This window comes from Chrysemys picta, chromosome 13, assembly GCF_011386835.1.
Source record: "Chrysemys picta bellii isolate R12L10 chromosome 13, ASM1138683v2, whole genome shotgun sequence".
In the NCBI taxonomy this organism is placed as follows: domain Eukaryota; kingdom Metazoa; phylum Chordata; order Testudines; family Emydidae; genus Chrysemys; species Chrysemys picta.
Window position 1 is genome coordinate 29,371,147 of NC_088803.1, and position 15,354 is coordinate 29,386,500.

Genomic DNA, 15,354 nt, shown 5'->3' on the forward strand with positions numbered 1-15,354 from the left:
GTGCAAGTAGAAAGTTGACAACTCTACTTAAGGACCTTTGAAAAGCAGCCTCCTTAGCACCGCTCCTGATGCCAGGGGCCAAGGCGCCCCCGGACATGAGAACCACAATAGGCCAGAGCAAAACGCTGCGTTAGAAATCGGAGCTCAGGCTGCCAAGCGAACGATAGCTGACAGACAAGAGATGGGGGAATTAAGGTTGTGCCTTCAGCCAGCAACTGGTGTTCATCCGTTTGCACCACACACACACCTGTAGGTAGGCAGGGCCACTATTTCCTTGTCTGTCTGCCTGTTTAGCGTCTCTCGGTCCTTACAGTGCCCATCACCGTGGTGTCTGAGTGGCAAACCAAGGGTTTGACATATGCATATGAAACTGCCTGACTGGAAGGACGTGGTTTGGTGTGGATCAGTGACTGCTGGGGCGATTGGTGGCAGAAGGCTCTGAGGGCCTGGCTCATTCCGACCTGGCTCATTCCAATGGCTTCTACAGCTGAGAGCAGCCCAGTCTCCTGCCTGGGTCCGACGCAAACCAGGAAGTTCAGGACCACGGTTAATAAGAGCAGCTCAAAAGATCATTTTCGCTGAGCCCAGCCCTGCACAGATTTCCAGCTTAGGTTTGCATTTTCAGCAAAAGTTCTTCTTGATTATTTTCTCCCAACCCCTTTGTGCCTCCATAATAGCCAGCCACCCCGTCAGTCGCATCCTGGGGCGCTCCAGGGACAGCGTATGTGCGTGTATGTGTACGTCTGTATATATATGTATGTGTACATGTGTGTACGTGTATGTGCACATGAGTGTGTGCACATGAGTATGCGTGTGTATGTGTGTACATGTACCCCAGTCAGATGTATACATCTGGATTTCCTTTGAAAGAATTTTCAAATTGAGCTGATCAAGTGCTGTGGCAAAGCACCCAATTCCTCTGCCCCCCAACTGCCTTCGCTGCTTTAACGTACAACCTGCTCCGCTGACACCTCTGACTCCTGAAAGCCCTAACGCTCCAGGGGAGCAGGCCGTGCCCTGCCCTGCCCTGGCTGCCCCGGGTGTTACCTCGGAGGGAATCGTTCTAGATTCCAATGGGTGACAGGTCCAGGGAAGAGCCTTATCTGGGGGGAGGCTGTACCAGACCCGCCCGACCCAGGCAGGCTCCCAGGTACTCTCTGCTCGGGGCTGATAAGGCTTCTTAGCAGTTTCTCTCCAAACAAATTCCAGTTCAAGACACCTGAGAGATCCACAGCAGGGCAGCATCCCCAAAGCGCAGCAGGGCGGGGTTAGGGGGAGCAGTCGGTAGCAGCACCTGCCCCTCGTACGGCAGGAGCGAGAAGTGCCAGCCACGTGCTGCCTCCATCCCCAGAGGCCAGGTGAGAGTGAATTCCCACGTCCCCGCACGATTGGTTCCGTCACTCTTCTACACTTACATGGATTTCCAATGTCAATGTTTCTAACATCAGCTTTGCCAGCTCTCCTTACACCTTTGTCTGCTAGAGCAAAAACCTGAAATGCAGCTACCTCCTCCTGCTGGGTGACTATAGACCTTAATGACAGACCTCGGAACTGCTTAGTCAAGCTGACTAGCTGCAGCCCCTCGGGTTGCCTGCTCGAAGGTGTGCTGGCCAGGCCACAAGTCATTTCTGTGCCTCTTCCCTGCTCCTTCTCAGCATTTGAACATCATTTGACTAGTGTGAACAAGAGTCTATACTGGGGAGAGCCCAGGGTGAGAGAGTCACTAGACTCTTGTCAAGGCTGCTTCCCCACTCTGAACTTTAGGGTACAAATGTGGGGGCCTGCATGAAAACTGCTAAGCTTAACTACCAGCTTAGATCTGGTCCCATGCCACCATTCCCAAGTGGATTCCCTTCCCTGGGAAGCCTCGAGAAACCTTTCACCAATTCCCTGGTGAATACAGATCCAACCCCCTTGGATCTAAAAACAAGGAGAAATTAACCATCCCCCTCCTTCCTCCCACCAACTCCTGGTGGATCAAGTTCCAAACCTCTTGGATCTTAAAACAAGGAGAAATCAATCAGGTTCTTAAAAAGAAGGCTTTTAATTCAAGAAAAAAGGTAAAAAACATCTCTGTAAAATCAGGATGGAAAATAACTTTACAGGATAATCAAACTTAAAGAGCAATAGGCCAGAGCAAAACGCTGCGTTAGAAATCGGATTCAAAGTACAGCAAACAGAGGTAAACACTCTAGTAAAAGGTACATTTACATGTTGAGAAAACAAAGTAAAAACTAACACGCCTTGCCTGGCTGTTTACTTACAATTTTGAAATAGGAGAGACTTGTTCAGAAAGATGTGGAGAACCTGGATTGATGTCTGGTCCCTCTCAGTCCCAAGAGCGAATGACTTCCCAAACAAAGAGCACAAACAAAAGCCTTCCCCCCACCAAGATTTGAAAGTATCTTGTCCCCTTATTGGTCCTTTGGGTCAGGTGTCAGCCAGGTTATCCGAGCTTCTTAACCCTTTACAGGTAAAAGGATTTTGGAGTCTCTGGCCAGGAGGGATTTTATAGTACTGTACACAGGAGAGCTGTTACCCTTCCCTTTATAGTTATGACAACTCTGGTTATACAGTGCTCTGTATACATCTGTGAAGCAGGAGTGCTGAAACCCCAGTCACAGACGGGGTCCAGCCCCAGAGAGCGCCAGCCTGGCCCTGGGGGGTGGGGGTGGGAGGGCGACACGGAGAGCAGTTTGGTCCGATGCAGGGCACTGCTGCCAGGTGGCTTATGGGGAGGGGCGGGGGTGGGCTGTGGCGTATGAAGAGTTCAGGTTGTTTTGGAAGGAGAGGGGTAGCCATGTTCCGGGGGGAGCTGGGGTGTAGGTGGGACCCCAAGTAGGGGGAATGGTGCAGGGGAACCCTGGGTTTGGCAGGGAGCCCCCAGTCAGCAAAACGGCTGAGCGAGCTGGTTGCCCGGGACAGGCTGAGGATGTCCCGCTTGCAGCGTCATGCTCCAGCCTGGCGAGGGATGGCTGGCTGGGGAGGGCATCAAGCGCAGCCTGCAATGGGCAGAGTGGGGGGTGGGGGTGGCTCCCAGCATGAACAGCGGAGATGGGAGGCGGGAAGGGGAGAGGTCAGTGCCCTGGGCAGGGGGATCCCCCGCTCCCCCACTGCAAAACAGCACACCCCCACCTCACCACCAGCAACCGAGATGGAGGGGACAGCTTAGTGCACGGGGGGGCAGGGTCCCTGATACTCCCAACTGCAAAATAGCAACCCCCTCCCCCCTGTCTGCACCCCAGATGCTGAGGAGGGAGGAGGAAACCTTCCAGCTGCACTTCAGCGGCTCCCAGCTTCCCTCCCCCTGAAAACATCCCTCTTTCCAAACCTGCCCCCAAACCCCCTCCTATGCACGCTCTCCACGCAGGATCTGTCAGGAAGGCCAATTAGACAGGGCCTTGTGTCCTGGGGATGCACTGAAGGGCCATGGTCAGGAGGGGAATGGAAAGATGCAGTTTGGGGGGGGGGCAATGCCCCTTCACATTCCCCCCCATCTTCACCCCTGCCAGTGGACCAGCCAGGACTACGTCATGGCCCATCTTTGGGCTACAGCCCACGATTTGGGAGCCCTGCCCGAGGGTGAACTTCATCAGGCCCAGCTGACTTGTTCTTTAGCCTGTTCTTTCCCTGTTCGGGATGCTCCTGCCCCTGGCTGTTAGCATTAATGGTGTTCAGCATCTGGTCACAATGAACTTTGATTGAAGTGAAGACTGAAGCCAAACAGGCAGGAAATGCTCAGAGATGCTCAGAGGACGTCAGCCTGACAGATAAATACACTGCTAGGAGCTGGATTATACCATGTTATGGGTGGAGTTAAAATCTCATTGACACAGCTGTGAGGATGCACTCTTCATTTAAGACAGCTGGAAGCAACAGGTAAGGGGGCCTCGTGTAGAACAAGCCATGATGGCGTGTGCACAGAAACTAGCCCCAGGTGGGCAGAGGATGCCACCGAGCATTGTTCTGAGCTGGTGCGTGTGTGAAAGAGACAAGCCGGGCAGTGCAGCCAGGACACGGAGGCAGAGCAGGAAAGTCGAGCAGAGCCTGTCAGCATGGTGTGATCGTGGGAGGAGCATAGAGAGCTTTTGGGCCAGGTGCTGGCTAAAGAGGCTTGGAGCTGAGAGCAGGGAGGCTAATCCCTGCTGTTGGTTCCTGCTGTGTTTGGAGAAGCAGGACTCTGTATGTTCCTTGTCAATAAACAAGACATCAAAAAATTACCAGACTCCACTGCCAATTTCTGCTCCCCACTGGAACATCCCCAGGGCCCCAAACTTTGACTAGCCCCTTGGGTTGAAGAGGGACACCAATATCTTTATTGTGTGGTTTTGTTGCATGTCTATCTAATCTCAGTGGTTTATCAGCAACTAATTACTGTTGCAATGTTTTCTCATGTAACAACCATATTTATTAAAAACACAGAGGCCAGGTTTTTGAACCCAAACTCACCACTGCTAATACATGCAGGATTCAGATGTAAAGTCCTGGCTTTGAGTCATCCCCCATTTAAATGCTCAATGACAGTTGCTAGAAATCCAGTGTCATGATTCATTGATCACTAATGCCAAGGGGCAGTGGCAGGGCTGGGAGAAGCAGAGGTAAATGTGGGTCTAAAGTCGTAGTGAGTGACATGGCTTCCAGCGAGGCAGAGTGGAAGCGGGGGTCCAGTTATACACACCAATCACACTCTTCGTGTCATTCGAACGCACCGGCGGGGTCAGCTCTCAGCGTTTATTCCAGGGGATTTACCGTGCAGAAGCCAACAGGGAAGGGGGTGAGCAGAGTGGAGGCATTGCAGGGTCTGCACTGATTAGGTGGGGGATGGCGCTCAGTGTCTGATCTAATATGGTCTCCCCTTCTCAGCGGCGCTGGCTCCCAAGGAGGATGGGCTCCTCCTGCCGGACCCAGCACACGTCTGTTGGCTTAACCAGGATGAGGGAAGACTTGCACTCCCCACTCTTACAGAACCCTGCCCAGTAGATGTAGCCTTTCCCATTGAGCAGGACGTTCTGACACTTGTCGTACCACCAGCCTCCATAGCTACTTGCGCAATTCCCACTGGTCTGGTCCTGATCCTTGTCACTTGTGCTGAACTTCATGTTGTCGTGTATGCCCCCCAGGCTGGAGTGGTAGGTGGTGAGATAGTCCTCGCCGTCCCCAGAGTACCTGCCCAGCCTCAGAGGGTACCCGCTGGGCTCATCCTCGACACTGATGATGTCGTACTCTGCGTAGCGGGTGTTGTTGGATTTGTCCTCCACGACAAAGCGGACCTTGTAGATGTTCTGCCGCATGAGCAGGGACAGGTACTCGTTGCCCAGCCAGTAATCCTGCTGCACGTTCCCAAAGCCGTACTTGTAGGTGCTCCAGGACTCCTTCCAGGTGATCTCTGTGTTGTAAGAATTTCTCTGGACAACGGTCCAGCCTTTGCCTTCGGCGTCCATGTCACACCACACCACTCGAGGGGGAGAGCCTGCCGGCTGGATGACATGGACCCCGCTGGGGCTGTCCCTGGGGATGTTGCTGCAGTCTTTGGGGAACCCTGACACGAACATCAGGTTAAGGGGGCAGGTGTGGGGGGGGGGAGAGAGAGCGCTAGCTAGCTCTCTCAAATCAGCCTGTGGTAACTGGAGCCTGGGTTTTTAGAGGCAGGTCCTGTGTATTTCACAATACTACAGCCACAGAATCCGCCCCGGCCATTCCTGGCCACAGAATCCGGCTCCAGATCTTACACTTTCATTTTACCAATGTAACCCTTCTGCCCATCTAAGTTGGCAGCAACAAGGGCCGGGTTCTGTATCTAGGGGTTCCGTTTCAATAACACAATGCAAAACCGGCTCGAGCCCCCACCCAGTGACCTGTAGGGTGACCAGACGTCCCGATTTTATCGGGACTGTCCCGATATTTCCTTGTTTGTCCCGCGTCCCGACCGACATGCAGTCGGGACACTGGACAAACAAGGAAATGCCCCGGAGCCTAGAGCCCGGAAGTACTCGCACCCCCACCCCGCCCCGCCTCCGCCCCCTCCTCCCCCGATTGGCTCCCTCCCCGAATCCCCGCCTCTTCCCCGGGCTCACCATTCCCCCTCCCTCCACAAGCGCTGGAGGGAGGCCCGGGAGACGCAGGGGAAGCGCAGGGCCGGGGTGAGTAACAGTCCGGCCTGGCCCCGAGCAGGCAGGACTCAGTTGGGTGGTTGGGAGAGGAGGGGGGCGACCCGCGGGGCCAGGCGGCGGCTGTTGTTGTCCCCCCGGGCAGCGGGACTCGGGAGCAGCTGCTGCTGCAGCTCCCACTGCTGCGGGGGAGGAAGCGGCCATGGCGCTCCGCGGCTGCGGCGCCTCTGAACCCCCCGAGCCGGGGCCTGCTGCAGGGACCCAGCAGCGCGTACGCTGGGCCCAGCCCCTGGCCGGTCGCGTCTGGGCTGCTGCCCAGCTGGTGCTATCCCGCGGCGGCCCCGGGGCGGAGGCATCGGCAGCCCAGCCCCGTTCGTTCCCCTGCGGGACGGGGGGGCTGGGGCCTGCTGCCCCCACTCCGGGGCCGCCGCGGGATAGCACCAGCTGGGCAGCAGCCCAGACGCGACCGGCCAGGGGCTGGGCCCAGCGTGCGCGCTGCTGGGTCCCCGCAGCAGGCCCCGGCTCGGGGGGTTCGGGGGCGCCAGAGCTGCAGCCGCGGAGCGCCATGGCCGCTTCCTCCCCCCGCGGCAGTGGGAGCTGCAGCAGCGGCTGCTCCCGAGTCCCACTGCCCGGGGGTGAGAACAGCCGCCGCCTGGCCCCGCGGGCCGCCCCCCTCCTCGCCCAACCACCCAACTGAGTCCTGCCTGCAAGGGACCAGGCCGGACAGTTACTCACCCCGGCCCCGCGCTTCCCCTGAGTCTCCCGGGCCTCCCTCCAGCGCTTGCGGAGGAAGGTTTTTTTTTTTTTGGCCCCGCCCCCCGCCCCCCCCCCGCGTCACACCCCCACCCCCCCCCCGCGTCCCGATATTTGTCTTGGGTGATCTGGTCACCCTAGTGACCTGGGACAATTACATACCACCCCCTGGGTGCCTCTAAGAGGCAATACTTCCCCTCTCGCAAGCACGGAGTCTGAGTGTAACAGAAAATGTTTAATAACATGAGGTAAACAACATCAGCATTAAATTGGAAAAAACACCACAAACAGGCTTCATGATCAAAAAAACCCACCCCAGCAAATTGGGCTGTGTCCTTTCCCTTTGGTTCTTGAAACCAGCAACCCAAGAATCACCAAAGTCCCAAAAGTCCAACAACCCCAAAGTCTCTTGGGTCCAGCAACACAAGGATCGCCAAAGTCCCAAAAGTCCGACAACCCCCCAAAGTCTCTGTCCCTGGTCAGTGCAGCCCCAGAGTTCAAGCGGGGGGGGGGGGAAGGCACGCAGGGTGTTAAGGGGCACCTTATGTGATCCGAGGCCGACCGGCTGCCTCTCCGTGGGGTTCCAACGCAGCCTTCTCCACGAGCCGCTCCACTCCACCAGCTGTCCCGTGAGCCCCTCCCGCCGTCCACGAACTGCTCTAGCAGCTGCTCTGCTCTGCTCACCAACCTGTGAGCCGCTCAGCTCCGCTCCACTTCAGCCATTCCTTGGGCTGCTCCTACAAGGCTCCGCTCGCTGCTTCTCCAGCCGCTCCGCCCTGCTCACCGACCTGTGAGTCACTCAGCTCCAACCGTCCCGTGAGTCTCCACTCTGCTAGCTGCTCTGCCAGCCGGTTAGCAATACAGCTTTAGGCTCCCCCACTAGTTAACACAGTCTCAGTGATCTCAGCTCTTAATAACTTTAGCTCTTTTGTAAAAAGCAACAGAGGGTCCTGTGGCACCTTTGAGACTAACAGAAGTACTGGGAGCATAAGCTTTCGTGGGTAAGAACCTCACTTCTTCAGATGCAAGTAATGGAAATCTCCAGAGGCAGGTATATATCAGTGTGGAGATAACGAGGTTAGTTCAATCAGGGAGGGTGAGGTGCTCTGCTAGCAGTTGAGGTGTGAACACCAAGGGAGGAGAAACTGTTTCTGTAGTTGGATAGCCATTCACAGTCTTTGTTTAATCCTGATCTGATGGTGTCAAATTTGCAAATGAACTGGAGCTCAGCAGTTTCTCTTTGGAGTCTGGTCCTGAAGTTTTTTAGCTGTAAGATGGCTACCTTTACATCTGCTATTGTGTGGCCAGGGAGGTTGAAGTGTTCTCCTACAGGTTTTTGTATATTGCCATTCCTGATATCTGACTTGTGTGCATTTATCCTCTTGCGTAGTGACTGTCCAGTTTGGCCAATGTACATAGCAGAGGGGCATTGCTGGCATATGATGGCATATATAACATTGGTGGACGTGCAGGTGAATGAGCCGGTGATGTTGTAGCTGATCTGGTTAGGTCCAATGATGGTGTTGCTGGTGTACATATGTGGGCAGAGTTGGCATCGAGGTTTGTTGCATGGGTTGGTTCTTGAGTTAGAGTTGTTATGGTGCGGTGCGTGGTTGCTGGTGAGAATATGCTTAAGGTTGGCAGGTTGTCTGTGGGCGAGGACTGGCCTGCCTCCCAAGGTCTGTGAAAGTGAGGGATCATTGTCCAGGATGGGTTGTAGATCACTGATGATGCATTGGAGAGGTTTAAGCTGAGGACTGTAGGTGATGGCCAGTGGAGTTCTGTTGGTTTCTCTTCTGGGCCTGTCTTGTAGCAGGAGGCTTCTGGGTACACGTCTGGCTCTGTTGATTTGTTTCTTTATTTCCTTGTGTGGGTATCATAGTTTTGAGAATGCTTGGTGAAGATCTTGTAGGTGTTGGTCTCTGTCTGAGGGGTTGGAGCAGATGCGATTGTACCTCAGTGCTTGGCTGTAGACGATGGATCGTGTGGTGTGACCGGGGTGGAAGCTGGAGGCATGAAGGTAGGCATAGCGGTCGGTGGGTTTTCGGTATAGGGTGGTGTTAATGTGGCCATCGCTTATTTGTACGGTGGTGTCCAGGAAGTGGACCTCCCATGTAGATTGGTCCAGGTTGAGGTTGATGGTGGGGTGGAAGCTGTTGAAAGCATGGTGGACTACCCCTCTCATGCTTGACTTTAGCTCTTTTGTGATTTCAGCTCTTAGCGATTTCAGCTCACAGTAGGGGAGCCCCAGTGCTAGTGCACCATTGGCCCAAAGTGAATTCAGCTCAGCAACCTGTAACTAGATTCCTAATGGAATCAAAGTTAGCTCTGACATTCAACAGTGGAGAGAGGAGGTAGTGCAATTGGTGTTTCAAACCGTCAAAGAGGACCCATACCATCAGATATAAATACCTGTTCACATCCTCTCTCCCTTCACTGGGTTTTGTAACCCATGCCCCTTGTCAAGTAAGTGCTACTTAGGTAATGGTGAAGGACTCACTCAGTCCTTCTGTCATACAACAGTTCCACTGGCCTTGATTCACAGAATCAGGGTAACAAAACTTTATTCTTCCTGCCCCAATAACAGAGAAACTGGGGATCCCACACCAGCCAAAGTAACCACTTTGAGTTGCTGTTGTTTCATGCCAGGCGAGTGGGTGTGCCTATGCAAACCAGATCAGCCCCTGGAGTTCTTTTCCACACTCGCCATAATTCACCACCAGATGTCAGGGTAGAGCTCATCCTGCCTCTGCTTACATCAATAAAATAAAATAAGAATAGTTTCTTGCTCTGCTGGTTTTGAAGAAACCTTGAGGAGATGAGTCAAGTGTAAACCAAGGCTCTGTATCCTTCCTGAGTCCGTACTGCTGAAGAAATCGTTTGGCGAGGGTGGGGGAGATGCTGCCAGATCCATCTCAGCGAATGTTAATTATGAAACCCATCAGTGACAATTTAAATGGGATTTTTCAAAGAGCCTAAGGGAGTTGGACACCCGACTGTGATTGGAATTCAGTGGGATTTAGGCACCCAACTCCCTGTGGCGCCTTTGAAAATTCCAGACATCCTATCGAGGGGCTTGTCTTTGGGGCGGAAATTGTCCCGAACTATCCTGGTAGAATGAGAGCACTGTGGTTATACTTCCCCTCCCCTCCCCAGGGTCCTTCCTCGATCCTGAGCCCCCCAGCTCCCCTACCCCCCAGACAATCCCCCTGTGTGCCCCACCAGCTCTGCCCCCCTCCCCCATAGCTGAGCCAAGGGGGAGGAGCTGCTGAGCTCAGCGGGGGCAGGGGCTCAGGGCCACCTCTGGAGCTGGCTCGGCCCCTGGCCTGCCTGGGCAAGCCCCTGAGCAGCTCCCAGAGCCGCTGGAGATGTGGGGAGAAGGGAATGAAAACCCCTGACAAGGAGGAACTGGCTCTCTCTGCTGCCTGGACTCTGGGGGCAAGGCTTCTAGGCATGAGTGAGAGATCCCCAGCTGTTAGCCGGGGCTAGCCCTAGTATAGGAGTTGGTGAGATGGAAGGGTAGAACTCCCAGCCAATTTGGGGGGGTGCCTGGTTCCCACACGCTGCCCTGCGGTTGGCACCAGCGCTCTTCAGTCACTGCCGGCGACTTGGTAGCCGTTACCGGAGAAAGGGATAACGAAGCTGTGGAAAGCAAACAGGCAGTCGAGCAGCACCTCCCCCACCCCGGCTGGCCCATTCCCAGGCGCTGGAGGCCTGCGAATGGGAGTAGTGGGCTCACTAGCGCAGGCCGGCCTTGCGAACCCTTCGGAGAACTCAGCGTTTCTTTGGGCCCAGCGCTGGCGGGGGGGCGGGAAGGTGCATTCAGTGGATAAGTGGATCTAGGGGTGACCCCGGCATGGGGGAGAGGAGAAGAATCAGGCCCACGATGCCCTGATCTCGGATATGGCAGATGATAGAAGCTCTCCGACGGGTTCTCTACTCACCCCTCTCGACCTTCTTGTGGGCCAGGGCCCCGTTGCCCTGCACGGGGGCTACGCCAAGGAGCGCCATCATGGACAGCGCAGACAGAAGCAGGAGAGAGCTGGACTGGAACCCTGCAGGGGACAGAAACTGCTGGACATGAGACCAGGAGAGAATTTCACAAGTGCCTAAATCCCACTAGAACTCACTGGGATTTAGGCACTTAAGTGACTTAGCCACTCTTGAAAATGTTACCCTTGGACGCTAAGGCCAGAGTTTTCAGAGGGCTCAACTACTGGGCCAGATTTTCAGAAGAGCTCAGCTCCCAGGTAGGCACCGCAGGACATGGCTGGATGTTCAAAGGGGCTCAGCATGGGCGGGGTGGGCCCAAGTCTCTGGAGACGGGGTGAAGCCCACCATTCACCTCTCCCCCGGCCCGGCCACTGTCTCCGTCTCTGCAGCCAGCCCGATTAGCACACAGCTGGGACCCAGCTGCATGGTAAAAACCATTCAAAGATTGCGGCTCCGATGTCCTGGCTCCCGGGTCCCGGGCGGGTCAGGGCCGGCTGGAGCGCTCCCTGTGGTGGGGAAGGAGCTGCCTCCTCTCTCCCCGCGCTGCACCGCTGCAAGGGGAGTGCTGCCCGGAGTAACCCCCTCTGTCCCAGCTCCCCCCGTCCACAGTCACTACCACCAGCCGGAGGGCAGTGCCCGCTCACCCACACAGAGACAGCAGCTGGGCAGCCTCCGGCAGGGCTCTGCCCCCCTCAGATGAGTGCCAGGTGAGAGGGGCCCAGGGCGCAGAGCTGCTGTGTGCCCCACGCCAGGCATGCTGCCCCCTGCACTGCAGCCCAGCAGCCCAGAGGGGGACACGCTGCTGACACTGCAGCTGTTCTGTGGGCCCAGCTCAGGCCAGGCTTAAAGTGGGCAGAGTTGCCAGGGGCCACAGTCCTGGCCAAAAAGAGTTCAAAATGGAGCCGGGTCCCTGAGGGGTGCACTGTAAGCGCTGCCCTAGCAAGGGCATGGCCATTTATTTCAGCCAGGATTAACATAGACACTCCTCCCCCGCCCCACACATGCTTTTCCCAGGCCACCTTCAGCACTCAGCGCAGGGATTCACAATGACCTTGCCGGGATCAGCAGCCCAGAGCAATCCAGACTCTTGGACAGAAACCGGCTCATTCACCCCCCCCTCCGCCCCCAAGTATATCTATCCCGGCCCTGGTATTACATCTTGTGTAGCTACAGCCCACATAACGCAGAGCACAGCATATGCAGCCCCCAATGGTAAATAGGTTGAGAACCCTACAGCAGAGGCTCACGTGTGAAGCTCCAGAGGTCCCAAGTTTGATTATAGCTGCTGCCGGCCCATGACAGGTGCAAAATGGCAGCTTTTTGTGGGGTGGGGCGGGCAGGGTGTGTGTGTGTGTGTCAAACCAGAACAGGCTAAAGCCGCACTGGAGTCCGGCACCATGCTTTCTGTCAGCCATCATTGTATTCATGTGGTGTTGCAAAGTTAGAAAGTCCACAACTAACCCCAAAAGTGACCATGATACAAACGTGCAAATGAATTAGAGAGAGAGAGAGAGAACACCGTGTAAACGACACACCGAAACACACTGCTGCAATGGAAACACTTTGCCCAGACATGATCCCCAGACAGATTTCATTGGAAACACCTTCTTTTTGGAGCTGCCTGGACCAAAATTCTTCAGACAATGTCACAGCCCAAGTAACTGTGACACGCTGCCAGCAATCTCAGGTATCCTTGTGAGAGAGAGGAGAGAGGCATAACCCCATGGCAGGCAAAGGGTTAACGCTTTAAAGGAGAAGGATTTCAGTGAGTTTGACAAGCCAGAACTACAATGTTTGGAACTGAAGTGAAATACCAATCTGGAGTCACTCATCCTTGAAAACACGCCTCCCCTTCTCCTGACGCCCCAGAGGAGCGGGGACGCTGCCAGCTAGCAGCCGTTCACACACTGTAATAGTTTAAGACACAGAGGGCCTGAGTTCGACCTGTGACCTTGGAAAACTCATTACACTGCACCATACCTCAGTTTCCCCATTTTTAAAGCATGGCTTATGCTAGTTCCTTTGTGTTCTAAAGTATTTTGGCCCCAATGCCCAAAGGTACCTGGGGCAGGGCGGGAGGATTCCTGCCTAGGGTCCAGCAGAGCGCTGGGCAGGGGATCCCCGCCAGGCTCCTGGTACCCCATGGCCGCGGGGGCACTCTTTACCCACCAGGAGGCACTGCCAGACTCCTAGCTAGCCAGGCTCATGCTGCAGCATGCACTTGCTGGGGGAAATGCTGCTCCGTTTCAAAGGAAAAGCAGCATGTACCTCACTGCGCCCCCGGCCCTTGTGCCTTGTGCCAGGCAGGGTCGGGAAAGCAGAGGATGCACCAGGGCTCCCCTCCCCCTTGTGCACCTGCCCGGGCTGAGGGGCGGCACTGAGAGGAGTGCAGGCTGCCCCTCTCTATGCGGTAGTTACTGCGACTGTCTGGGCACGTTCCTTCCTGTGCCCGGGCACTCATGGCACATGGTGTCCCACAGGGGCCACATAGCATGCCCTGCCACTGCACCTCCCCCACGTGCCCACACCGCCTGGCGCTCTGGTGCCCACCACCAGGCTCTGGCCCTACATCTCCAGGCTGTGTGAAATACTGGGCATTTCAATAAAACTCACCCATCCCGACGCTGCAGCTGAGCGGGCGAGTTAGCACCCTGAAGCGTCCCCCACTTCCACATCAGAAACCAGAGCCGGGGCTCCATGCCTTTATGGGGAAAGCGCCACTCCACACCCAGCTTATCTTGCTTTCTCAACCGCTGGCCTCAAGCCTGGCCTGTGGGCAGGGAGGGAGCCCCCTCCGGAACGTCTGCCCATCCTTTATTTACCGCAGATACCAGATTTCTTGGGCTCCCTCCCTCCTCGCCGAGAATGCCAACGTTTCTGAAGCCGGGCAGGTGTGAGCCAGGGATTTAATTTCTCAGTGGGACTCTGCGGCATTACCGTACCATCGGCCTTCCAGACGAAGGACGCACTAAATGGAGAGGATCAAGCCAGAGGAGATGGCAGGAACGGGGGTTGTGCAGAACGGGATGGGGGTGTAACGCTTGTGCCAGGTGGTATTGGCAGTGACAAGGACGAGAATCAGGATCTCGGGGTTCCTCTTAGCATTGCAAAGCAGAACCAGCTGGAGCGCCCCTCCCAGAAATCTGGGAAACTGACCAGCACGCCCCTAACAGGCAGCTGTTGCCCCGTTGCGAGCACTGAGTCTGTGTCTAACACACGAGAACTTTTATTCAGAGGAGAAAGAAACGCAGTATGAACTGGGGAAACCACCACAAGAGTGACTCAGCAGTATGTGAACTGTGAGTGAAACGCCCGCTCTACAATCCATTGGGCAGCAGCCCCTTGCCTCAGTTTCCCAGCTTGCGATGAGAGAGTCCAATGGACGAATGTCCCTTTGGCACACCCCTCCCATTTTCCCTCTGCTGTCCCCTTACCCGGTTTACGGGCCCAGCTCAGCAGAGTTTGAGAGTTCAGGGGGTGTTCGGGGGGGGTTGGCCTCCTGCCCCAGGGAGAGAAGGGGTGGGCCAGGGATGCCTCTGCCTCTGCTCTGCACCGCTGCTGCTCCATGCTGCCGTCTCTGCCTGGAGCTGCGATGCCATGCTCTGAGGGGCCTCCAGCCCGGAGTGAGTCCAGCTCTTAGTGACTTCCCTGGCTAGGGGGAACCTCGCTGCTGCTCCCCCCTGTACTGTCTTTCACCACAGCACCGGCTCTATGGTGCCCAGGCAAACCGGCTTCACAGTGTTTTAAGCTCTAGGGATCACTGAGAAGAAACCAGGACTTCCAGCTGAGTCCAGTCAGCTCTGTCTTTAAGCACTGGGCAGACCCAACGTTTTGTAGGCGCCTTTCACCAAACCCACACACCCGGTGGGAACCCCTCTCCCCACCCCCCTCGGACTTTCAGTTCCATTTGGTATCACTAACCCCTGCTTAGCACGTGGGGTTACAGAGACTGAACCCCCGCTCCCGCCATTGTCCCGACAGGTCATGGCCGGGTGAGGAGATACCTGAGTGGGATGGGCTGGAGCGAGACTGCGCTGCTGCTGCATCTGTCCCACAGGGAAGAGGATCAAACTGGATTCATTCAGCGACTGTCAAGGCAGCTGCTCTCTGTGTCCCAGCTCTCTGGCTGGGATACAGGGGGCAGGAACTGGTGCATTAGAGGGAACAGCTCCACGTCCGTATAGTTCTGGAAAAGAGCACCCAGGCGGTTCACCCGCATGCACGCTTCTCGACCCTGCAACTTGCCAGCACCTGGCACACGCCATCGAAATGTGCAACAAAGGACACGAGATGGGACCTGTTTATTTTGTTGAACGTGGCACCAGTTTGCTTAGTGTGATGTGCTCCAGTCTGCTCATTTGGGGACCAGGTTTTGGGATGAGGGGGAGTTTGTGCTGTCACACAAACAACGAATGAATCTCCCACATGCAATTCATGCTGCCTCCTCCCCCCGCACCCGCACACCCCGAATGCCAGCTGCAGCCGGCCCCATAAGTCTGGC

General features: G+C 55.8%; 1 protein-coding gene across 1 annotated transcript; it reads right to left on the reverse strand.

Moving 5' to 3' along the window:
• Positions 1–889: 889 nt before the first annotated feature.
• LOC135975319 (fibrinogen-like protein 1-like protein) lies at positions 890–14,025 on the reverse strand. The gene is made up of 3 exons (XM_065565737.1): positions 13,467–14,025; positions 10,805–10,915; positions 890–5,539 (listed from the first exon to the last, which is right to left on the reverse strand). Exons 1-3 carry the CDS (start codon positions 13,468–13,470, stop codon positions 4,860–4,862), a joined length of 795 nt encoding a protein of 264 aa, XP_065421809.1. The 5' UTR covers positions 13,471–14,025; the 3' UTR covers positions 890–4,859.
• Positions 14,026–15,354: the final 1,329 nt, after the last annotated feature.

Coding starts and splice junctions, on each gene's coding strand:
- LOC135975319 (XM_065565737.1), bottom strand. Junction 5,540..10,804: donor CCACAAGAAGGTCGAGAGGG/GTGAGTAGAGAA, acceptor TGTTCGTGTCAG/GGTTCCCCAAAGACTGCAGC.